The sequence below is a fragment of the Entamoeba dispar genome, genomic scaffold (genome assembly GCF_000209125.1).
Source record: "Entamoeba dispar SAW760 scf_1105229459313 genomic scaffold, whole genome shotgun sequence".
NCBI classification, from domain to species: domain Eukaryota; phylum Evosea; order Mastigamoebida; family Endamoebidae; genus Entamoeba; species Entamoeba dispar.
The window spans coordinates 89,010-113,304 of NW_001853630.1; the positions used below are offsets into that span (position 1 = coordinate 89,010).

Genomic DNA, 24,295 nt, shown 5'->3' on the forward strand with positions numbered 1-24,295 from the left:
GATACGATGACTTTAATAAAATGATATGACAGAAAAGAAATGACAAAATGAGATGAAAAGAGAATCTAAGATAGACTTCATGTTCCAAAGAAGGATTTCAGTTATTTATGTCAATGAATAAATCCCAAAAATCTAAAACACTAAAAAGAAAAATAACATGGGACTTAGCAGCTCAATTAGTTGAATATGCAACAGCTACAGATCTCAAAATTATTGATGAATCAACTAACTTAAGAATATGTAACTTACTAAAAGCCAATAAGAATAAAGCTAAAGATTTATTGAATGTATTAAGAAAAAGAATGCTCAATAAAAGAGATAATGTTGTTTATTTATCTCTTGTTTTACTTCAACAAACAATTATTGAATGTCCAGAACTTATTGATTTGTATTCAACAAGTGCTTGGCAAGATTGTTTTATCACAATACTACTACGAACTAATGTACTAATTGAAACAAAGAAGAAACTCTTGTCAATTATTCGAGGAATGACAGAATCATTCCCAAATGACTTACTATTCAAAGATACTTATGAACAAATAATTCAACATGGTATTGAATTTCCTGAAGCAGCTCATTTCGGTTTGTTTATTTTAATTAATTTATTGACAAACATAATAGTATAGACAAAGAAATTTCATTTGTAACAAAAGTATCTAAATCAAAGTTTATTGATGAGTGTGAACAATTAATTGGTTATTGTCAGTTCTTAAACCAGTCATTTGATTATTTAACTATTTTGGAAGTTTGTTGTTTTTAATATAATTGTTAATTAGATAAAATGAAAACCACTAATTATAAAAGTTAGAACAACTGAAAGAAGACACAGAAACAAATGAGTTAATATTTAAGTTAGAAAAAGCTCAGCCGATTATTATTTCTTTATTAAGAAAAAAAGATTTGTCAATAGATGTTATTCAGTTAGTAAAAACAACTCATGAACAAATTAAAACAACATTAGAACGTCACAAAAAATTAACAGAAAAGTGGGTGCATTTAGCCTGTACTGATAAGAAAATAGTAGAAAATACACAATTTATGTTTGAATCAAAGAAGTTAAGATAAATTCAGTCATTCATTGTTTTATCATTATTTAATTTCTATGAAAAAAAGAAGAATAATAAACTTAAAAATGTTAAATATGTCTAGTGAAATAGACATTTTTGGGGATGATAGTTCTATTGATATTCCCATTACAAAAGAACAACACCAGTTCAATGAAGCTATTGAATCAATAACAGACAAAGATGGATATTTTCGTTTGTATTCTTTTTGGAAAGAGATGAATAAAAAGAAGGAATAATAATTCATTATAGTTGGAAGAAATGGAGAAGTTGTAAATGGATATCAACTAGAAAAGAAGGTTGGACAAGGGACATTTGGAACTGTTTATTTAGCTAAAAAAATAACAACAATAAAAGAAGAAGTTGCATTAAAAATTATTCGTAAAAATGAAAGAATGGTAAAATTATCACAAAAAGAAGCACAATTAGTAAAAGAAATAATGTCATTAAAAGGAATTTATATTGTTCAGTTAATAAGTGAATTTATGTATAAAGATCATTATTGTATTGTTCTTGAAAAAATGGATATGAGTTTGAGAGAATTATTATCACATAAACCAAATGAAGAAGGAATTGATATATTTCATATACAACGTTATGGAAAACAACTATTTGAAGCTCTTCATGTATTACATACAAAATGTGAAATATATCATTGTGATATTAAACCTGATAATATTTTAATTAACCTTCATTCAGATATAATCAAATTAGCAGATTTTGGTACAGCACTTCATCCATATGAATTAACTATTGATAGTGAATTAGGAAGTAGATATTATAGACCACCAGAAGTAATGATTGGATATCCATTTGATGGATCATTTGATAATTGGAGTAGTGGTGTAACATTATATGAATTATTTACACATTCATTTTTATTTACTGGTGAGAGTAATAATGATATGTTATATCAAATTATTCAACTTAAAGGTTCATTTCCTCATAAAATGATTCGAGAAGGAAAACTTTCATCAAGTCATTTTACACAAGATTTTAAATTCATTCATTATGAAACAGATGTGTTTGGAAAAGAGTTTGCAAGAAGAATTTCTTATTCTCAACAACCTATTAGAATCGCATCAAAATTAATTCATTCATTAAAAGAAAATAATGAACATTTATCAGTAGTATATACATTTGCACAATTATTAGAAAAACTTCTTGTTATTGATCCAACAAAACGATTTAATTCGATTCAAGCGTTAAACCATTTATTCTTTACTCAATCAAAAGAATAGTTTAAGTAATAATATAATTTAATAGTTTTAATAATTTATAAATAATAATAAAATAAATAATAAAAAGAAGCAATAAAAAAGAAAAGGAAAAAAGAGAACTTCAAAATGACATAATTTTACATGTCAACAGAAAAAATAAATATCTATACAATTGAAGAATTATTCAAATTAAGAGAAAGTAAATTAAATATTAATGTATCATTAATGAAAAAAGGAAAAAATAAAAAGTCATCAAAGAAAAAAGGACAACAAGAAAGTACTTCTCCAGCAGAGTTTTTTGTTTGTTTTTCGTTTTGTTAAAAAAATAAATAATTTATAGTAAAGAAATAACAAAATTAATTTAAATAGGAAAGATATCGATGGATTATGCATGACGTTATTCTTATTGAAAAAGATGGACAAAAGAAAATGCATGGATCTGATTTATATTCATTGTTTTTACAAGAAAAATTATTTTTACATGAATGCACCGTTAAATCTCAAGACCCAAATATTCCATTTATTTTACAATTAAAGAAATACGTTGATATTTACAAGAAAATATTAGATATTGATAAAGCAAAAGAAGAAGAGAAATTAAGTTTGTTAATTTTATTCATCAATTCTATTCTTTTAATTATTTTAATAACTTATCAAATTATAGAACAAAAAATGGAAGAAATGAATAAACCAAAGGCAGCTGAACCTGTCTATAAAGAACAAACAAATGAAGGAGAACTATTTGATCCATTAGCAGGATTAGATGAAGATGAATAAAGAAAATAATAATTATAAATTGTTATTTATAACAATTTGTTAGTGATATTTTTTGTTTTTTAAAAAATAAAATTATTAAGAACTTAAAAAACATAAAATAATTGAGTTAAGACAGGTGATGGGATTTCGAGTTAGGTTCAAAGTCAACTGTCAAGGGATTCATACAAATATCAACGAGTCATTTTTAATGAATATTAAAGAAGTTTTTTTTCAAAAAGAAGGTAAAGAATATAAAGGACATATTAAAGTAATAGAAGTTCAAGATATTAATTGTAAAGAGAATATAAAAACGTGTTTAGTTAATTCACCTCAAAACGAGCAAACAAATTTTATTGAAATTGAAAAGAAAGTAGAAGAAAGTCAATTAAAAAAAATATCAATAAATATTTCATCACCAATAATTGCTATTTCTCCTATTCAAATCAAACAATGTATTGAATTTTTAAAACCAATAATGAATACAATTATTCAAACTATTCATTTCATTTGGATGTCTATTAAACGTTCATTCAATTTTATTTCATCTTTAATTGATGGCGAGTCAAAAGAAAATATAAATACAATAAATAGTTATAATGATTATCAGTGTTTTATTAAACATTGGATTCTTTATATTAAAGATAAAGAATGGTTAGATGTGTTTCAATTAAAAGGATATACAAGTATGACTTATTCAAATGATTGGGGAAATGAACAATTAAGAATAATTTTAATGAATTATCAAATAATTTCTTCAAGTCACGTTATTACAAAAGTTCCAGATATTCTTTGTCCTACAACGACTATTCTTATATTACAAAGAAATAAAATAAAAGATATTTATTGGAATTTAGAAGTTTGTAATGATAATATTGATATTAATATTTCATCATCAGATATTTGTAATTTAAAACAATTATATATGCAATATCATCATTTTGGTAATGAAAATACAAATAATGAATATTATCCAATTGATTTATATTCAATTCAACATTCTTTTCATTTAAATGTTTCTCAAAATGTTAAAAAAGCTTTAAGATCACTTCAGTTACATGGAAATATTGATATTTCAATATATAAAGATGATAATGAATATAATAAATGGTGGTCATATCCAATTTGTAAATTATCATTTGAAGAAATATTTATTCGAAGAGTTATGAATGAAGATGCTTCTTTTAAATGGGATGGTGATGGGTATGTTCAAATTACTAGTTTTGTGTATGACTTAGATGAATGGTTTTTCATTTTAGAACCAACAAATTTTACTATTAAATCATCACAAAGGAATGTCCCTCAAATCTTTTGTAAAGAAGTTGCATTAAATGTTTTTCCAAGTTTTATGAAAGATATTAATGATTTTTGTTATTCATTTCAAAAGAAACCAGATAATGACTCTGTTTCTTTGTCAGATTTTAAAATGATTCAATTTAAAAATACAACTCCATTTAAGGTTATTGTTAAAACACCAATAAAAGAATATAAAATTAATGAATTAACAGAAATGTTAATTTCATTTAATGACTTATTTATTATTTATATTAATGGATTTGAACCTATTCAAATTCATCTTAAAACAAGTCAATATAATCTTTTAAGAAATGGAAAGTTTAGTGGGAAATTAATTGTATTATATAAAAATAATTGTTTGACATTAACAAGTGGTATTCTTCTTATAAATCATATTAATGAACAATTTTCACTTACTTTTAAAAGTCTTCAAAATCCAAAACCGTATAATGTTATTTTACCACCATTTAAAGAATATTCATTTCATCCAATAATTACTACAATTCCTATTCATCTTATCTTATCTAATGGTTCTTTTATTCCAATGCCAGATGTAAATGAACAACATAATGATGGTGTATTAAAGAATGAGGTTATATCATTATCCAATCATTCAATATCAATGATATTTAATACATCATCAATTGATTCTATTAGTTTTTATGAAATTCATTTATATAATAGATTCCAAATCATTTCGTCATTACCATATAAAACTAACTATCACCTCAAATCAAATTCAAAACGTAGTCAACTTGTTATTGATCCATTCCACTCAGAAACAATAACTAATATTCCAACAGAAATAAGTTTAAAATTAGAAGAGGCATTGAATGGATATTATCTTCCTTCACAAGAAAGATACTGTTTTAAATTACCTTCAAATGACCAGCCATTTCAAATTAATGAATTTATGAGAGGAAAACTTACAACAAATCTTGGAATAACAACACTTGAAATATGGATTCCTGTTTATGTAATTAATAATTCAATTATTCCAATTATGTGGAATGAATTGAAAGTTATGAATGATCTTAAAGCATATCCATCTAGTACTTCTGTTGTTACTGAGAGTACAACATTTGTAATAGAAGATAAAAGCGATTGTTATGCATTTAATGTTTCTGTTGGGTTAAATTATAATATTATTGCATCATGTAAAACACAACAATATATTATTACTTCATCTCAACATTGTTACCAGTCAAAACCAAGTGAACATATTATTTTTGTTTCATTACAACATAAATTTGTTTTTCATAATGAAACAAATTATACATTTAACTTTAAAACACACCAACAAGAAGGAGTGATATATCCAAAATCAATGATCCCATTACTTACTAAACAAATATTACTTGAACGAAATGGTATTAAAAGATTATTAAATTTAGATCAGTCAATGTCAAGTGATTTATTTTTTGATGGAATATACCATGTATCAATTAAAAGAACAAATGATGTGTTTGTATGTACCTTATCTGGATGTTCATCACCAACACTGAGAATAGAAAATGAATTAAATATTGATTTAGATGTTAAACAAAAAATGTGTAAACATATTTTTCATATTCCATCAATGAAAGGATGTCCAATTGCATGGGAAGATTTAAATAAAGAAAAGATATTTATCATTAATGGAACAGAAGTTTCACCTTTTAAAATTAATACAACAAAAATAAAAATTAATGATAACAATTGTATTATTTCATTTAAACTTGAAAAAGGAGTTGTTATGAAAATTCAATATCAAGAAGAAGTAGAAGAAAATAGTATTGAAATAATGGAGTTAAAAATTTTAACTATTGGAATTAGTGTTTTTGATAAATTTGCTAAAGAAATAATATTTGGAAGTATTTTTGGATTTAAATGTATTGGAGGAATAAATGAAGAAATAGCATTAGAAGTTTGTTGTGATTATTTTCAAATTGATTCAATGTGGGAAGATAATGTTGGACCAATAAGTATTGTTTCAATGAATTATGAAAAATCAGAATGGATAGAAGAAGAGACTCAAAGAATGGTTCATTTTGGAATATCATTTGTTCCTTCTTTTCAAACAAGTTTAACATATATTAAATTTTTAACATTTAATATTCAACCATTAAAAATACAAACAGATACTTTACTAATTTCTAAACTAATTCAATTAAAAGATGATTTTAGATTATTAAAACGATATAAAGTATCTAATCCAATGCAATTAATTGTAGATTATCTTAAAATTAATCCTATTTCATTATCAATTCAAATTCAAAACAAAGGTGTAAATGAAAGTTCTCCTTCTTTTATTCAATACTTAAGTAGTCTTGGAGGTATTTCATTAACTTTAATTTTACCATCATTTGATCTTAATGAAATTGAATCAACACCTTCATTATTAATTTCAAGTTATAAAAATGTTTTAATGGATCAATTTGGTACTTCAACTTTAATTTCATTATTTTTAGGACTTTACAAAATAAAACCAATTGAATCATTATCAGCATTTATATATAGACTACCACATTCTAGTTCATTGTTTGATCATAAAGTTATTCCATATGATATAATTCTTACTAAAGAAAAATTTGAATTACTTCTCACTGGAAATTTTGGTATTAGAGTTTATTTAATTAATTCATTTGAAAATATATCTATTAATCCAAAAGGATTAAATGAAAGAAGAAAGCCAAGAAGAACTAGAATGCCATCATTACCTTTTGATTTTCATTTTGAATTTGGAAGAAGTTTAACAAATAAAGTAGGTATTTTTGGGGTGATTGATTTTGTTGGGCGATTTGATTCAAATGGTCAATATGCAATAATTCTTTGGAAAAAACAAAATGAATGGTATTTGTCTTATCTTAAAAGAAATTGTTGTGAAAATGATGTTTCTTTAATTTGGAATTGTCTTGGTACTTTGATCACTTCATTTACATCAACTTCTAATGGTATTGAAGTAAATGCTGATACAACTAAACGTATTCAAAATTTTCCATCATGTCAAATTCAAAAAATTAAAGATTTATTATTCAATTCAAAAGAATTAATTGGAGATATTTCACATTCAATTTCTTTCAATTAATTTCTTCAAATTTAATCATTTAGTAATTATTTAGGTTTATTATTGTTGAGATTTAAAGCAGAACAAATATAAAATCTTTATTTTAAATTATAATAACTTATATTAATGTTTTTGTTATATTAAAACTGTTTTATTATAATTTTATTATTCAAATAAAATACTTTCAATCCATTTAAACTCAATACATTTCTTTTACTATTGGTATAACTTTTAATTCTCTTTTTTTAAAGAGTTATTTTCTCACTAAGTTGTATACAGTATTATCCAATTTAGATTAAATGTAATTCTATTGTTATTTGTTCATTTAAAATTATTAAATTTAAAATTATTATCCAAACTTTTTATTCGAAAGTATTAAAAATATTCCAATTATTGTTTTAAAAATTTGTTTTATTTAAAAAGAGTTGTTTAATAATTTTCAAGAAAGAGAATGAGCCTATAACATTTATAAATTGTTGTTTAATAAATCAATTATCCTAAGAAAAACAAAAAAAAAATAAGAACTATATCACTTTGATGATGTAAATGAAAAGTCATTAAGAAATGAATAAAGGTTTAAATATTTGGAAGAAAAAACATTTTTATATTTTGGTTGTATTACCTTTAAAAACATGTTTGAAATAAAATGAAAAAAGTTTGATGATTTTAATAAACGTCATAATTAAAGAAAATAATTTTAAAACAATAATTTTAATAATTTTTCATTTAAAAAAATTGAAAAACATATTAAAATGATAAAACTAAAAAATAAAATAAAAGAAACTTATAATAAAAAGAAAATGTCTTATTCAGATGTTCTTCAAGGAAATGTTAGTTGGTGGAAAGAACATAAAATGGATATAGCATATATTTATAATTGTTTTAGTGGAAATAATGGGTCGACAGCATATTTTACTGTTGCTGGAATATCTTTTGGAATTTTTATGTTTATTTGTAGCTTAGTTGATTTTTTAAATTCGTTTTCAGTGTGTTTGGTTTACATCTCTCTCTTTCTTATTGTTCTTCATTTAGACATTGTTGTTGAATCAAAAAAGCTTCCATGGAAAGGAAAAGTAAAACATATTCAATACACCCGGTTTAAAAAAAGTGTTCTTGAACCAATTAAACATTTTAGAGAAATGGTTTATGAGAAGATAGGTATTTTATCTAAAGATGTACCAAAAGTTATGATATTTTATTGTATGTTATTTACTGGAATATTAATAGTAACTATATTAACTATTATTCCAGTAAAATTCTTTAGTTTTTGTTTATTAATTGGTCTACTAACTATTCCACAAGTATTACGTAGTTATGTTGAACAAGATGTTAATTCTGCTGAGACATTTAGAAAACTTGTAAAACAACAATTAAAAGAAAAAGGACTCTATGTTACTGATCATGAATTAATTGAGTCCATGAAAAAAAATAAACAAATAACTCCTGATCTTGTTAAGAAAAAATGTGAGGCAAAGAAATTTAAGAAATCATTAAAACGACTTAGTGTTCAAAAAGATGTTACTGTATCACTTGGAAATAGACTTGATGATAGTCAAAAACAAATTATTGATGAAGCATTTAAAGAATCATTTAAAGAAGTTGAAAAAGGATATACTCCTGAGGAATTTGAAGTAGTTAATGAAGACAAATATCAACGACCAAAAGATAAAGTTAAATTTGATTAAAAAAATGAATTTCATCTCATGTTTTTTCTTTTAAATTTAATAAAAAAAAGTATTATTTTGAACTAAATACTCTTGAAAGACGTTTCTTCTTTGATTCATCTTGTTTTGTTACTTTTCTTGTTGGAATTTTTTCGTCGACTGAAGACTCTTTACATGGTTGATGTTCAACTACTCGAGGAGTACTTATACTAGGTGTGATTGGTTCTGAAGTAACAACATCAACTGACATTTCTGAGACTTTTGAAGAATTATGACTTTTATTATCAGAAGTATAAGATGAATGGTCTGAAATACATGACTCTGAAGAGATAAATGAATCTAATGGTTGTTGAACTTTTTCAACTTGTTCATGAATTGGTGTAATACCATTTTTAATTGCAATAGCATCAATTGTTTTATTCATTTCAATCATCATTTGGAAAATAGCTTGAATTTGACTTTCAATAATTCCAACTCTCATATTTAATATTTCCATTGGATCACTTTTTTGTTTTATTGATTTTCTTTTCATTAATACTTCTTTTTTACCTTGTTTTTTTTCTTCTTTATCTTCTTTAGGAGTTGGTCTTAAATGATTTTTAGGGAAATTCACAATAGAATCAAATAATCCACCACGAGGTGTTTGAATAGATTTAGAAGAATCATCACTTTTATCATCTTTTTCAAGACTAACATTTGATGAAGATGATTCAGGAGCATTTAAATTATTACATGATTTTGTTAATCTTTCTCGTTCTTTCTTTTCCATTTCTTCTTTTGTTTTTTCTTTTTCAATTTCTTCTTCTTTTGCTTTTTTCTCTTCAGCAGTTTCTTTCTTTAGTCCAACTTTTTTTCCAATATCAGTAAAAAGAACAGACTTCCTTAAAATTAAATTTTTCTTTTTAATAATAAAATCTTCGTGATCAACTTGTTCTTTTTGAGGATTAAATTTAGGAAAATTACCTGGAAATTCTTCAATTGTTCCACAAATTTCATCATAACGTTCTACTATTTTAGCAATTAAATCGTTAACATTTTTTGATAACATTAGTCCATCTTGATTATCTTCATAGAATAATAAATTTGGTGAAAAAACAATAGCAATATTACTTGCAACCATCTTATTAATTTTGGATTCTGCCATAACTTTTGTTAAAAACATGAATAAGTATTTAAAAACAAACAAATTTGGTTCTGGAAGTGTTTTAATAAATTCTTTTATCTGTTCTATTTGTTGTTGAGGATCTTCTAAACGAACAATGTTCATAAATTTATCAGAAAATTCAACAGGAATTAATGAATCTGGTAATGATCGTAAATACAATTTAATAATACCAGCTGCAACATTTGCATCACAAAATTCAGATGGATCAATATCTTTTCCTTTATCTAACCTATTTCTTGTTTGACTTAATAAACTTCCTGCTGCACTCACCCTAAATAATCCATCAGTTTGAAGGTTATCTCCTTCAAGTAAGTATTGAATTGCCCTATATATTGGTAATGGAACTTTCCATTCTCCTCGTTGAACAGCAATATCTAATGGAATACCAAAACAACCAAAACATTCACATTCTCTTGCAATTGGAATATAGAACTGTGCATGTATTTTTGAATTGTTAAAGACAATTCGAACGAATGAGTGATCTCTTTTATCAATAAGAACAAATCCATATTCAATCTTTTTATCTTCAATAGTTCTTCCATTCAATAATTTAACAAAAATTCCATCATTTAATGACATTCTAAAACTTGGTCTTAACCGTTTTTCATTAACATAAACAATAAGCATTTGTTCGTTAATATCATAAACAACAAGTTCTTGTTTCCATTTTTTGTATCCCTCACAAAAAACATCACATACAGCACTTACCTATATAATAAACATTGAACTATTGCAATAGAATTATAGAAAATGATTATCCAAACTTCTTGTGTCATTACACAATTGAATTATTAGATTAAAATTATTTAAACACTATTTTTGTATTTTCTTTTTCTTGTTTACAAATACCCCTTAAATTTCATTTTACTTTCCTAAGTTATTAATATCCTCAAATAAGTAATTAGAAAGATTGTATACTTTAATAACTTTGTAACCTTTGAGTTCTATGAACTATAAATTATTCCTTTCAACTTATTTTCATCTTGAAATTTCCTAAGCATCAAAAATAACTATTTAAAAAAATTAAATGGGCGTTTTTTTTCATCCTTTTTTCTTTTCTTGTTCATTTCTTAACAGCTCTTTAATTCTAATCTTTGCTACTTTTTCAAATAAACAATTAGTCCTTTTTCAATTCTTTCTCATTATGTATTATCGATTTCTTTATTAATTAGTAAATAACCCTTATTGGATTAACCTTCTGAATTTTTATGTTTTTAAAAAAAAATTAATTAATTGTTTTTCTTTTTTTTTTTTCTACTTATTCAATGGTATTGATACTTTAAATAAATAATATCTTTGGAACTTCATTTATCTCTATTATTCTCTTTGAAAAATAAAAAAAAACAATGCCTCATGAACACTCTATTGTTACATTTGTATCTTTCCTAATTTTACTTCATAGCTATCAAAGAAGATCCATAATTTTATTACGATTCAATTGAATCAAAAAGTCTGTCATTATAAAATGAAACTTATAAAGGTTTAGTGATGATTTGTTATAAGTTCTATTTCCTTTTTTGAAACTAACAGGCATTTTCTATTTTTGTTTTTATTTCATTCTATTTTTATAAATAGAATCATTTATAAAAATACAACAATAGTAATAGGAGATATTTCCCGAAAAAATACAAAATTATTAAGTGAAAAGAAGAATGACTGGAAAAAGAAAAATGAAATCTATAAAAAGAAAACCATTTTTGGAAGAAAAAAAAATGGAAGGACGAACTTTAATCATTATATTTCATGTTCAAGAAGACGAAATTAATCAATATTGTACGTAATGAGACAGCTGATAAAGTAAAAGAATATCTTAATAAGAAAAAAGTAGATAAAAAAACATTTGAAAAATTTAAAACGAAAGAGGAGAATCCGTTATATGTTTCTATGATTATTAGAAAAGATTTTGAGATGTCACAAGAGTTAATCAAAGTGATGATTAAAGTAAAAGCTGATATCAATAAATATGATGAAGCTGAACAAACAATATTACATTACGTATGTAATACATTTACTTCTGATGCATCTTTTATTATGGCATTATTACAATTTCCAGGAATAAATGTTAATGCAAAAAATAGAGATGAACAAACTCCTTTACATATTTTTTGTAATCATTTTGCTAATGTTCAATCATATAAAACAGTTTTACAAAAATTTGTTGAATTACATGCTGAAATTGATGCTACAAATTCATATCTTGAAACACCTCTTATTAAAACTGTTAAAAATCAAAAACTTAGAGGTCTTATTGTTCAATTTCTCATTGATAATGGAGCAAATATTAATGTTGCTAATAAAGCAAAAAATACTGCATTACATTTTGTTGTTGTTTTAAATAGAGTGGATTTAATTAATTTATTAGTTAAAGGAGGTGCTGATATTTATTGTTTAAATAATAAAAATGAATCTCCATTAAGTCTTGCTAAAGAAAAAGGTTCAATGGCAGTTATTACTAAATTATATGAAGTTCATAATTTACTTCAATGGCTTTCATCTATTTCAAATGAATTTGTTGCTTTATATGCAAGAAAATTTCTTCAACAAGAACTTCATCCAAAATTACTTAAATCATTAAGTGATGAAGAATTAACTGATGTACTAGAAGTTATTGTAGAAGAAGAAAAACACATAGCTATTTTAAAAGATTCATTGAGTAAATTTGAATTAATTCTTCCAGAAGAAAAAGAAATTAAAGCAGTTGTTGTAACTACACCTGAAAGAAAACCATTACTTTCATCATCTAAACGATCATCACTTCCAGCTAATGTAGATTCATGGACTATTGGATCAAATCAAATAGAATTTACAGGAGAAACAAAACCATCTCGATCAAATAAAGTTGGAACAGGATCAACATGCAGTGTTTATAGAGGTATTTATAAAAAAAATAATAGGGAAGGAGGAACAACAGACTTTGATGTTGCAGTAAAAGTAATGGATGAAGGTATTGATTTAGGAGAAAATAGTGAATTTCTTCATGAATTTGAAATACAAAAAACTATTGCTCATAAAAATATTGTAAAATTCTTTGGAATTGTTATAGATGATACTATATCAATTGTTATGGAATTTTGTGCACATTTCTCTTTATTTGATGTTCTTAATGATCCAAATCAACAAATTGATTTTCCTACTGCATTAAATTTTTGTGAACAAATGAGTGTTGGATTAGGAGTATTACATAATAATAAACCATCTATTCTTCATCGTGATTTTAAATCATTAAATGTTCTTGTAACAAATGATTATACATTAAAAATTAGTGATTTTGGAATGAGTCGATTTGATACTACTGAAAATCGAGAAAAAGATTTAAAAGAATTGTCTGGAACAATACCATATTGTTCCCCTGAAATTATTCCAAGTGATGGACATTCTGGATTATATACTACAAAAAGTGATATTTATTCTCTTGGAATTGTTTTTTGGGAAATTTTTAGAAGAGTTGTGTTTGGGTCATACACAAAACCTTGGTTTAAAGAATATAATATTCCTTCAGCAAATGACTTTGCTATTTTAAATTTAATTACTGCAGGTAAACGACCTACTCTTGAAATAAAAGAATATAATGAGGCTTGTAAAAATTATGTACCCCCATCAGTACATCAACTGTATTATAGTTGTGTAGATGAAGAACCTGATAAAAGACCTAATGCAGAAGAACTTATTAAAATGATTGATTCAATGAAACAGGAATATATACATAATAACAATATTTGGAATAAATATTATGTTCCTGTTGGATATAAGAAAATGTAATATACAAATTGGTTTTGGAACATAACTTCTATTTAATTTTGATGTTTTGATTTATCATTTATTTTGAATTTGATTATTTTTTTTTAAATATTATTAAATAAGACAAAACAACAAAAAAGAAATACATATATTAAAATTCATATTGATACTTTCCTGAATACCCTCTTTTTTCACAATTATATTGAATTATAACTACCCATCGTTGATTTGTTTCTCTTTGAAACATTTTAAATTTTCCTTCAATTACATCATCTATTTTACATTTATTTAATGGAGATGGACATAAATAACAACATTGTCTCCAAACTGTTTGTGTTCCAGGACCAGTAGATATTCGGTGATTAGATATATCTGCTTCAAAATATGTACAAAACCCAACAAGAGGAATTGGTCTTTTTAAAGAAAGTTTGAAAGTAACTGTTCTTTTAACAATTTCTTGAATTGTCATTGAATTAACTGAATATAATAAACAATGATTTGTAATTACTTTTGACTCATCTATATAATCAATATATGCAGTACAAACAACATTTTTAACAAGTATTGACATATCATATCCATATACATTTTTCCAAAAATCATATTTTTCATCAACATATTCCAATCCTCCAATACCACAAATATAACATCTTCCTATACTAGGAATAATTTCTCCATTATTTCTTAATAACCTTTTACATTTTATTATTTCATTTAATAGTGAATCATAATATAAATTAATTCCCATCCAATCACAAATTATTATATCAAATCTTTCCCTTACTTCTCCAGCTGTTTTATTTTCTACTATAATTCCTGTTAATGACATTTTTTCTATAACATTTTTAAAAAATTTCCACACTGGTCTATCATCAATTGCTACAACTTTTCTTGCTCCATATTTCTGAGCAAGTAATGCAACCTTACCAAAACCACACCGTATAACTAATACTGTTTTATTTTTTACATATCCTGTTTTAAACAATCTTTTATAATGACTGATATATGGTTGTGATGAATAATAAAGTAATGCTTCATATTCTTCATGTGATTTCCATGGTGGTTCAATTCCTTCATTAATATGTATGACTGGTAATTCTTGTAGAAATAATGGTTTGTTTGGTGTAGTGTTTTGTCTTGGTGGTGGAACAAATTGTTCTAATAATTCTTCGCTCATATCATCAAGTCCAATTTGTATTGGACTTTGAATAACTTCATTATCACTACTTTCCAAACTTCTCTTCATTTCTTCCATTTTTTTTAGTTTTTTTTTCTTTTTTTATTCTAAAAATAGTTTTATAAAACAATAAACTGTTATTCCAAAAAAATATAAATTACATTAACAATGTTCTTTTATCCATTGTAAAAATAACTTGCATTCTTTAGGAGAATACAACGGAATATGACCACTTACTTTTACTGTGTTTTCCATAGATGGAATACTTTTAAATTCATTTATTATTCCTTCAGTTTCCCAATAATCTATTTCATCAACTTCTTCTAAATGTTCAACACTTAATAATTGTTTTAATGATGATGCAGATTCACACCCAAAATGGAAGCAAGTTATTTCATTCAATTCTTTATAATGATCAATAAGAGAACGTAGTGAAGAAGAAAAATAATCTACAGGAATAAAAGGTATTAATTGATAGAGATTTGATGTTGAATAACTTACTTTTTTATGAATAAGAATTTGTGATATCATTTGAATGTATTTACTAAGAAGATTAGAAACTCCACTATGTCTATCTGGACCTGCTGTTCCAAGTCTTAAAATACATTTTTTAAATCCTTTAGAACCAATAATTGCTTTTTCAGCAATTAATTTAGACTGAGCGTATCCATTCAAAAGATTAATGTGAGTTATTGGAATATCAATTTCTTCATTAAGAATTTGACTTCCAGAAAGAACACTTAAAGAAGATACATCAAATAAAAATGCAGAACTTCTTTGACAGAATTCAATTACTTGACAAACAGAAAGTACATTACTTGAATATAACATTTGATAATTTTCCATCATATGAGTTCTCCCAGATGAAAGAATAACTATTGAAATAGATTGAAGTAATTCATTATAAACTTTCTCAGAAAGACCAAAGTTTTGTTCAGAAACTTCACCTTGAATTATTTGAACATGTTTATTAAACCAATTTTCATAATCTTTTTTATTATTAATACAATAAATTGTTTCTTTAAAAGATGACTGTACTTTTTCTTGATAATTATTTCCTCTAACAATACAAATAACTTCTTTTCCAATTAATTCTCGTAAAATAAATTTACCAACAAATCCATTACATCCAAAAAGAAGAATTTTGTTTTGATTTTTATGTTGACTAAATTGTAATTGATGTTCAGTTCTAATTGCCTGTTTGATTTCATCTTCCCAAATAATTTCTTCTTCGATTAAAGGCATTCCATTTAGATAGTTTTGAAGTTGTTCAATACTTCTAAATTTATAAAGTAAACGGGTATTCATTTCAATATCAAATGTTTTTTTAATCAATTGACTAATTTGAGTCATAACAATTGAATCAACTCCAAAATCAGTAATTCTATATTCAAGTATTTCATTTATATTTTTAATATGTGTAATACTTTTAATTGAATTTCTAAGTATTTCTTCAAGTTGTTTAGAAATAATAGGACATTGGTTTAATAATAAGTCATTTTGATAAATGTTTTCTTCTACTTGAGTTTCTTTAATAATTATTTGATGATTGGAAGATAATGGCTTATAGTGTTTTATAATTTTGTTTCTATTTATCTTTCCATTTAGCGTAACCATTCCATTCTTTACAGTGAAATGTTCTTTTGCAATAATTATTTGTTGTGGAATTTCATATTCTTTTAATCCTTCTTTAATACTAGTTGTTTTGATTAATTTAAACACTTCTTTTTCAATAGTATTTTCTTTTAATGAAATTACTGCAGTAACTTGATCATTTATTCCATTAAAAATAACTATTTGTTCTATTCCTTCAATTTTACTTAATTTATTTTCTATTACTGTTGGTGTTACAAAACATCCTTGAGGAGTTTTAAAACAAAATGCTTTTCTATCAATAATTTTTATTTGTCCATTAACAATTTCACCAATATCTCCTGTTTTAAAATAAATACTTCCTTCAATACTAATAAACATTTGATTAGTAAGTTGTTGGTCTCCATAATACCCACTTGACATTTTTCTTGTTTTTGCAATAACTTCTCCTCTTGATGGATTTGAATTTACAAAATATCCCATTTCAGGACAATCAATTAATTTTAATTCAACTCCATCATTAACTTTTCCTGTACTCATATTAACTAATGACCCTGTTTCACTTGTTCCATATCCATCAGTTACAATTAATCCAATTTTAAATAAAAATCGTTTAATTTCTTCTGAACTTTTTGCACCAGTTATTAATACACTTTTACATCGATTTCCTAACACTCTTTTCTTTTTATATAATTCTATAGCTTCTTGTTCTTTAAGACCTTTTGTTTCAAATAAAAATTCTTGATATAATGAATACCAAAATGTTGGTGTTGCTCCAAAAAATGTTGGTCTCACCATAATAATATCTTCTCTCAATCGTTCCATTGAACCACTATAACAAGCAATAGATCCCCCTTTATTAATAATATCATAAGGTTGTCGTATTAGTGTTGAAGTAATTGTAATAACTTGAAGATTTGGTTGAGATGGTTGGAGTGAATTCATTAATGTTTTTTCACTCATTATAACAAGTTTTGGATTTCCGGTTGAGCCACTTGTTGACAATAACAAACGAGGAGTATTTGAATTACAAATGAGTGGTTTTGGAAGAGTTTTACTTTTTTTAATACTTGACATTAATGTTGGGTAGTGGTGTTGTGGAGAAATAATAGAAGAATAAGCATCAGGACAATCATCAATAAGAATAATTGTTTTAATACCTTTTAACTCTTCTTCTAAATAACCAATATTATTTTTTGATATAAACGCTAAACGAATTTTACATCTATTCATTATTCCATGTACATATTCTTTTGTTGATGTATGATTTATTGGAACCCAAAGGTATCCACCAATTGCTAATGAAAATGATATAATATAACTATCTATACATGAATCCCCACAAATAAGAATTGGTTCATTAATTTCAATATTCAGTAATTTAATCATTTCACATAAACCACAACATAATTCAAAAACATCTTGATAAGATATCCATTCAAAATGATTCATTAATTGACCATGTATCCAACGATATCCAATACATTTTCTTTCTTTGTACAAATTAAATAATGTTATTAATTTATCAGAAAATGAAACATCGGTTTTAATTATTGAATTGTCACGACAAAATGGTAATAACTCACTATAAAATTTATGACCTTTTTGTTCTTTTGCATATGGATAACATGAAGGGCATACTGTGTGTAATCCATCTTCACATTCAGAACAAATATAATATGTTGATGGTGGCAATATTTCACAACCACACATTAAACAACCAACAATACAATTTCTTAATTTGCAATGAATTTTCATTTCATCACTCTGACTTTCATAATTAAAAAAATAATCAAAAAGTTTTTTAATATTTTTCATTTAATAATTTATTAATAACTAGTTTATTTTTATTATTTTTTAATTATTCTTTTTTTATTTTTTTTTTGTTATTATAACCATTATTTAAATAACAAAATAATAATAACATAATAAAATAGTAAATAAAATTAGTTATTTGGTTGTTAATTTTTTGAAACTTCATCTTTTGGTAATTCAACAATTTGGTAGTGCAAATAACGACAGTTGAAGATAAACAAATGAAATTAAATGTGGAGAGTTGTTCTATTTCATTCTCTGTGTATAAATCTCCGAAAAATTGAAAGTTAACAGAGAAAACCTCACAAGAATAAGAAAGCTACACAATTCATCAGTCTATTTAAACTTGAAAAACAGTACTTTCTTCATCAGATAATAATGTCTTTCCAATTACCACAATTACCTTATGCTTATAATGCTCTTGAACCTCATATTAGTAAAGAAACTCTTGAATTCCACCATGACAAACACCATGCTACTTATGTTAATAAGTTAAATGGTCTTGTAAAAGGAACTGAACAAGAACATAAAACTCTTGAAGAATTAATTAAACAAAAACCAACTCAAGCAATTTATAATAATGCTGCTCAAGCATGGAACCATGCATTCTATTGGAAATGTATGTGTGGATGTGGAGTTAAACCATCTGAACAATTAACTGCTAAATTAACTGCTGCTTTTGGAGGATTAGAAGAATTTAAGAAGAAGTTTACTGAAAAGGCAGTTGGACATTTCGGAAGTGGATGGTGTTGGTTGGTTGAACATGATGGTAAGTTAGAGATTATTGATACCCATGACGCTATTAATCCAATGACCAATGGAATGAAACCATTATTAACTTGTGATGTTTGGGAACACGCTTACTACATTGATACTAGAAACAACAGAGCTGCTTACTTAGAACACTGGTGGAACGTAGTTAACTGGAAGTTCGTTGAAGAACAACTCTAAGTGAAGTTTAACTTTTTTTTCTAATCACCTCATTTTATTTTTCGTTTTTGTTAAGAAAAAGGTATTACTGTAAGATTACTGTGTGAGTTATACAATACAAAAGGAATTTTTACATGAAAATTAAGATACAATAAATCACCAATAACATTTTTTATTTTTGTGATTTAAACTTGAAAAGAGAACTAAAAAATAAAAAATAGAATATTCCAGAGGAATTTTTTTATTATAAATTTAATAGAGTTTTATTTAAATGAACTAAAAAAGAAATGAAAAAGAGGTGAAAAAAATAAAAAAAGGGAGAACTTTAGCGTTTAATAAAGAGTGAACTCCAAGAGCCAGGTATTTAAAGATCATATCAAACTAAAATAATCATTAAATAATTATGGGAGACGAAGAAGTTCAAGCACTTGTTGTAGATAATGGATCTGGAATGTGTAAAGCCGGATTTGCTGGTGATGACGCTCCAAGAGCTGTATTCCCATCCATTGTTGGTAGACCAAGACATGTTTCAGTTATGGCTGGTATGGGTCAAAAAGATGCATATGTTGGAGATGAAGCACAATCAAAGAGAGGTATTCTTACACTTAAATATCCAATTGAACATGGTATTGTCAACAATTGGGATGATATGGAAAAGATCTGGCATCATACTTTCTATAATGAACTTAGAGTTGCTCCAGAAGAACATCCAGTTCTTTTAACTGAAGCACCAATGAATCCAAAAGCTAACAGAGAAAAGATGACTCAAATTATGTTTGAAACATTCAATACCCCAGCTATGTATGTTGGAATTCAAGCAGTTCTTTCATTATATGCATCAGGTAGAACAACTGGTATTGTTATGGATTCAGGTGATGGAGTTTCACACACTGTTCCAATTTATGAAGGATTCTCACTTCCACATGCTATTCTTAGACTTGATCTTGCAGGACGTGATCTTACTGATTATCTTATGAAAATCTTAACTGAAAGAGGATATGCATTCACTACTACTGCAGAAAGAGAAATTGTTAGAGATATTAAAGAAAAACTTTGCTATGTTGCAGAAGATTTCAATGAAGAAATGCAAAAAGCAGCATCAAGCAGTGAACTTGAAAAGAGCTATGAACTTCCAGATGGACAAGTTATCACAGTTGGAAATGAAAGATTCAGATGCCCAGAAGCACTCTTCCAACCATCATTCCTTGGTATGGAATGTAATGGTATTCATGAAACTACCTACAATTCAATTATGAAATGTGATGTTGATATTAGAAAGGATCTTTATGGAAATATTGTTCTTTCAGGAGGAACATCAATGTATCCAGGTATTAACACCAGACTTGAAAAGGAAATGATTCAATTAGCACCACCAACAATGAAGATTAAGGTTATTGCCCCACCAGAAAGAAAATATTCAGTTTGGATTGGAGGATCAATTCTTGCATCACTTTCTACATTCCAAAATATGTGGATTACCAAAGAAGAATATGATGAATCAGGACCAGCTATTGTCCACAGAAAATGCTTCTAAGCGTTTTTAATTTACTTCTCATTTTGGTAAATTTTTTGTTTTAGTTATTTTATGTTAGATTTAAATTTTGTTTAGTAATTTAAATAGTAGATAAGTTAGTAAACAGACATTATAACAAAGTGTGTTCAAAGAAAGGTATAGATGTTTTTATTAAAGGTTATTAACTGTTTAATTGCGTTTCTTTTATCTTTTTAACAGTTGGTATTTGAAATAAGGTTGATGCAATAAAGATATAATGATAAATTAAATACAGTGTGTTATTGCGTTGTGGTTAGTATAGTCTATACAAGAAAATGCATTAAAGAATACAGTAAGACAAAATAATACTATCAAATTAGTGGTTTGTCATAACAACATTAATAGGAAAAGAATAATTGTTGTTGGAACTACTTTTATGAATGATGGAAATAAGTTATGAATAGAGACATAATAGATGATCCAATCCTAGTGCTGTCATGAACAATGAACAGAATAGTTAATTTTATTTCTTTTTTACCATTTGGTTTAGTTTTTATAAATAAAAGATTTTGGGGGTCTGCATAAAATTATCAACATCCAGTTTATACGACAAAAAATTATGTATAAACAGGTTCAAATGATGCTTATTATTTCTTTTATTAACATTATTGAATATTTTTTAATGAAGTTAGAACTTAAAAATTTTATAAAAGTTAGAATGATGTTTGATGGAGTATATAAGAAATGGTTTATCTAATTAAATTCATTATGATTAGAACAACATCAGGTGAAGATTCTATTCATATTGGAATAGATTTAGGAACAACATATTCATCTATTGCTATATATTCTGAAAATGAAGATAAAAACGATCCAATAGAAGTCCTAGAAATATCAAATAATGAATTTTCAATACCATCGTGGGTTATGCTATTGAATAGAGGTAATGGAATTAAAACTTACCAAGCAGGAATTTTAGCAAAAGTTAGTGGTGGTATTTGTCTTCATGATTCTAAAAGATTAATAGGAGAAACAGTTAAACATTATAATGAACAAAAGAGCTTATTACCATCATTTACATCTTTTATAGTTTCAACAGAAAATGATGAAATAAAAATGCGTGTTGAAGATCCTCTTAATCCATCACAAACAGAAAGTTTTTATCCAATTGAAGTATCAGCAATGCTTCTTAGAGCAATATATAAGATACTCAGGCAAAGAATAGGAAATAAAAAAATAGGAAAAGTAGTTGTTACCGTTCCTGTTTCTTTTACACCAAAACAAAAGAAAGAAACAATTCAAGCATGTAAAATGGCAGGATTTGAAAATATTTCACTATTATATGAACCGACAGCATCAGTTATAGAATTTGATAGAGAGTTCCATTTAAAAGATAATTCTAAAATTGTTGTGATTGATTGTGGAGGAGATACAATAGATGTTACTTGTTGTATTTTCCATAAAGATAAAAAAAGAGATAAAGATTCAAAAATAGAATGTATTAGAAATGAAAGAGATCTTAGTCTTGGTGGAAACAATTTTGATGACTGTCTTATTACAATTATTCTTGATAAAATAAAACAATATATTGGTGATACTGAATTTCAAAGATTGTTTAAAGTCAAAACTTGTGATACCAAATGTGTTAGAAAGATGAAAGAAAAAAGGATGAAAAAAATTAGAAATATTGCAGAAGATATTAAAAAGTCATTTTCTGGAAACTCACATTGTTCAACTATTCAACTTGATTCAATTACGGAAAAATTTGAAGGAGAAATTACTATAACTAGCGATGAATTTGAGTCACAGTGTATAAAAGATAAAATATTTGAAAAGATTGAACAGTGTGTAAAAAGTGTTGTAGATAGTGCAAATTGGAAAGTTGGTGATGTAAATTATGTTTTAGCTATTGGTGGATCTTGTAGTAATCCATTTGTTAGAAAATCACTTTCTCAAATATTTGGAAGTGATAAGGTTGTAGGACCTTATTTTAATTCGTACACATGTGTTGTTAAAGGAGCAGCATATAGAGCACATCAATTATCAATGGATAATGAAGACACTGTCGTAGAAGTTATGCCATACACACTTGGGCTTAGCGTAGCTAATAACGAATTTATTGTTTTTGCACGAAAAGGACAACAACTTCCAATTACTTTTGAAACAGTAATTTCTTATTCTGGAGATGATTCTAGGAGTATCAGAAATTCAATTTATAAAGGAGAGGGTAAGAGAATAAATGAAGAAGGAATGGAGCTTGTTACTTCAGTGACAATAGAAGAGCTTTCACCAGGATTCAAGAAAGGAGAAGTTAAATTGATTTACAAAATAACAGTTAACAGAAGTGGTCTTGTTGAAGTTGAAATATTCAAAAAAGACACAGGAAAGCTTCTTGAAAAAATGATAGTGTTTGTGAATTTAGGGTTTGATAAAGATATGCTCAAGAAGATTCAACAACATCTTGAACCTTATTTCAGAAATTCAGATAAGTTCTAATTGAATTTTAATCTAAAACATCCACACATTTTTATTCATAATGAAATAAGTTATTGTATTTAATAAACAATAAAAATGATTGTGAGTTCAATGTTGTTGTTTATTTTGTTATACAATATATGAGAATGTTATATAATAAAAATAAAATTAATGCCTAAAATGTATTATTTCATTTAAGGTAATAGGCAACAGATAAATAAATCATTATTCAATTTATTTACATTATAATAAAAAAACTCAGTACTATGTAAATAATAATGAGGTTTGTTTTATTTAAATAGAAACAAATTAAATTAACAACTATTTGATTTTTAAATGACTTTATAACTTTAGTTTAAGGTTTGATAGAAAGATAAATTATATGACTATGAATAAACAACAATAAACCAGGAAACCTATAACGATGTTTCTTTTTTTCTTCATTAACATACTTTTATAAAAAGATGAAATGTTTAATTAGTGTTGTTGCTAAAATTGATTATTAATTTTAGTTCAATCATACTTATTGCTATTAATTATCTTTTTTACTTCTTTTTTATCCTTTATATATCTTTTATAATTTTAATTTAACTCCTTAATTTAATACATCATTACATATTTTTAAATTCATTTTATTTCTTTCATTTATCTGAATAAACAATGTTTAAATTGAATGTCATAAATAATAGTTTAAAATAGAGATAAATGAGTGTATAAATTGAGCACTTTCATTTGATTATTTCAATATAAAAGTGATAATCAAAGAATATTTAGATAAGCGAATTATTATATCATTCTCTTGATATTTTATTGATGTGGTTAAGTTAGTTTCGTTTTAAATTATTGAATATAGAAGATTGCTCGAAC

At 25.5% G+C, this 24,295-nt stretch overlaps 12 protein-coding genes across 12 annotated transcripts, besides 25 other annotated features; 9 read left to right on the forward strand and 3 right to left on the reverse strand.

The window, feature by feature from the left end:
- Window positions 1-107: 107 nt before the first annotated feature.
- EDI_325460 (uncharacterized protein) lies at window positions 108-1,065 on the forward strand (the record flags this gene model as incomplete). Its single annotated transcript, XM_001735699.1, has 3 exons — window positions 108-582; window positions 627-745; window positions 805-1,065. The coding sequence occupies 3 exons, from the start codon at window positions 108-110 to the stop codon at window positions 1,063-1,065; spliced, it is 855 nt and encodes a 284-aa protein (XP_001735751.1).
- Window positions 1,066-1,141: 76 nt separating this feature from the next.
- On the forward strand, window positions 1,142-2,305 carry EDI_325470 (serine/threonine protein kinase prp4, putative; the record flags this gene model as incomplete). Its single annotated transcript, XM_001735700.1, has 2 exons — window positions 1,142-1,259; window positions 1,317-2,305. The coding sequence occupies 2 exons, from the start codon at window positions 1,142-1,144 to the stop codon at window positions 2,303-2,305; spliced, it is 1,107 nt and encodes a 368-aa protein (XP_001735752.1).
- Window positions 2,306-2,311: 6 nt separating this feature from the next.
- Window positions 2,312-2,341: a sequence feature (AT_rich).
- Window positions 2,342-2,396: a microsatellite.
- A 29-nt stretch (window positions 2,397-2,425) lies between these two features.
- On the forward strand, window positions 2,426-3,061 carry EDI_325480 (uncharacterized protein; the record flags this gene model as incomplete). Its single annotated transcript, XM_001735701.1, has 3 exons — window positions 2,426-2,584; window positions 2,654-2,885; window positions 2,949-3,061. The coding sequence occupies 3 exons, from the start codon at window positions 2,426-2,428 to the stop codon at window positions 3,059-3,061; spliced, it is 504 nt and encodes a 167-aa protein (XP_001735753.1).
- Window positions 2,602-2,652: a sequence feature (AT_rich).
- A 2-nt stretch (window positions 3,062-3,063) lies between the features above and the next one.
- Window positions 3,064-3,164: a sequence feature (AT_rich).
- Window positions 3,165-3,179: 15 nt separating this feature from the next.
- Window positions 3,180-7,400, forward strand: EDI_325490 (uncharacterized protein; the record flags this gene model as incomplete). The annotated part of the gene is made up of 1 exon (XM_001735702.1): window positions 3,180-7,400. The coding sequence occupies one exon, from the start codon at window positions 3,180-3,182 to the stop codon at window positions 7,398-7,400; it is 4,221 nt and encodes a 1,406-aa protein (XP_001735754.1).
- Window positions 4,569-4,589: a sequence feature (AT_rich).
- Window positions 4,662-4,689: a sequence feature (AT_rich).
- Window positions 6,404-6,431: a sequence feature (AT_rich).
- A 64-nt stretch (window positions 7,401-7,464) lies between the features above and the next one.
- Window positions 7,465-7,560: a sequence feature (AT_rich).
- A 142-nt stretch (window positions 7,561-7,702) lies between these two features.
- Window positions 7,703-7,732: a sequence feature (AT_rich).
- Window positions 7,733-7,752: 20 nt separating this feature from the next.
- Window positions 7,753-7,801: a sequence feature (AT_rich).
- A 256-nt stretch (window positions 7,802-8,057) lies between these two features.
- Window positions 8,058-8,175: a sequence feature (AT_rich).
- Window positions 8,176-8,179: 4 nt separating this feature from the next.
- On the forward strand, window positions 8,180-9,064 carry EDI_325500 (uncharacterized protein; the record flags this gene model as incomplete). The annotated part of the gene is made up of 1 exon (XM_001735703.1): window positions 8,180-9,064. The coding sequence occupies one exon, from the start codon at window positions 8,180-8,182 to the stop codon at window positions 9,062-9,064; it is 885 nt and encodes a 294-aa protein (XP_001735755.1).
- Window positions 9,065-9,092: 28 nt separating this feature from the next.
- Window positions 9,093-9,123: a sequence feature (AT_rich).
- EDI_325510 (RalA-binding protein, putative) lies at window positions 9,117-10,984 on the reverse strand (the record flags this gene model as incomplete). The annotated part of the gene is made up of 2 exons (XM_001735704.1): window positions 9,117-10,916; window positions 10,973-10,984. The coding sequence occupies 2 exons, from the start codon at window positions 10,982-10,984 to the stop codon at window positions 9,117-9,119; spliced, it is 1,812 nt and encodes a 603-aa protein (XP_001735756.1).
- Window positions 9,548-9,620: a microsatellite.
- Window positions 9,792-9,866: a microsatellite.
- Window positions 9,926-9,958: a sequence feature (AT_rich).
- A 425-nt stretch (window positions 10,985-11,409) lies between the features above and the next one.
- Window positions 11,410-11,462: a sequence feature (AT_rich).
- A 489-nt stretch (window positions 11,463-11,951) lies between these two features.
- On the forward strand, window positions 11,952-13,967 carry EDI_325520 (interleukin-1 receptor-associated kinase, putative; the record flags this gene model as incomplete). Its single annotated transcript, XM_001735705.1, has 1 exon — window positions 11,952-13,967. One exon carries the CDS (start codon window positions 11,952-11,954, stop codon window positions 13,965-13,967), a length of 2,016 nt encoding a protein of 671 aa, XP_001735757.1.
- A 56-nt stretch (window positions 13,968-14,023) lies between these two features.
- Window positions 14,024-14,068: a sequence feature (AT_rich).
- A 29-nt stretch (window positions 14,069-14,097) lies between these two features.
- Window positions 14,098-15,201, reverse strand: EDI_325530 (protein arginine N-methyltransferase, putative; the record flags this gene model as incomplete). The annotated part of the gene is made up of 1 exon (XM_001735706.1): window positions 14,098-15,201. The coding sequence occupies one exon, from the start codon at window positions 15,199-15,201 to the stop codon at window positions 14,098-14,100; it is 1,104 nt and encodes a 367-aa protein (XP_001735758.1).
- Window positions 15,183-15,232: a microsatellite.
- Window positions 15,233-15,285: 53 nt separating this feature from the next.
- On the reverse strand, window positions 15,286-18,534 carry EDI_325540 (long-chain-fatty-acid CoA ligase, putative; the record flags this gene model as incomplete). The annotated part of the gene is made up of 1 exon (XM_001735707.1): window positions 15,286-18,534. The coding sequence occupies one exon, from the start codon at window positions 18,532-18,534 to the stop codon at window positions 15,286-15,288; it is 3,249 nt and encodes a 1,082-aa protein (XP_001735759.1).
- Window positions 18,493-18,552: a sequence feature (AT_rich).
- Window positions 18,553-18,556: 4 nt separating this feature from the next.
- Window positions 18,557-18,609: a microsatellite.
- A 4-nt stretch (window positions 18,610-18,613) lies between these two features.
- Window positions 18,614-18,665: a sequence feature (AT_rich).
- A 244-nt stretch (window positions 18,666-18,909) lies between these two features.
- EDI_325550 (superoxide dismutase [Fe]) lies at window positions 18,910-19,482 on the forward strand (the record flags this gene model as incomplete). Its single annotated transcript, XM_001735708.1, has 1 exon — window positions 18,910-19,482. The coding sequence occupies one exon, from the start codon at window positions 18,910-18,912 to the stop codon at window positions 19,480-19,482; it is 573 nt and encodes a 190-aa protein (XP_001735760.1).
- Window positions 19,483-19,695: 213 nt separating this feature from the next.
- Window positions 19,696-19,734: a sequence feature (AT_rich).
- Window positions 19,735-19,864: 130 nt separating this feature from the next.
- Window positions 19,865-20,995, forward strand: EDI_325560 (actin; the record flags this gene model as incomplete). Its single annotated transcript, XM_001735709.1, has 1 exon — window positions 19,865-20,995. The coding sequence occupies one exon, from the start codon at window positions 19,865-19,867 to the stop codon at window positions 20,993-20,995; it is 1,131 nt and encodes a 376-aa protein (XP_001735761.1).
- A 726-nt stretch (window positions 20,996-21,721) lies between these two features.
- On the forward strand, window positions 21,722-23,449 carry EDI_325570 (heat shock protein 70kD, putative; the record flags this gene model as incomplete). Its single annotated transcript, XM_001735710.1, has 1 exon — window positions 21,722-23,449. The coding sequence occupies one exon, from the start codon at window positions 21,722-21,724 to the stop codon at window positions 23,447-23,449; it is 1,728 nt and encodes a 575-aa protein (XP_001735762.1).
- Window positions 23,450-23,577: 128 nt separating this feature from the next.
- Window positions 23,578-23,601: a sequence feature (AT_rich).
- A 40-nt stretch (window positions 23,602-23,641) lies between these two features.
- Window positions 23,642-23,685: a sequence feature (AT_rich).
- A 305-nt stretch (window positions 23,686-23,990) lies between these two features.
- Window positions 23,991-24,019: a sequence feature (AT_rich).
- Between the last annotated feature and the right edge of the window lie 276 nt (window positions 24,020-24,295).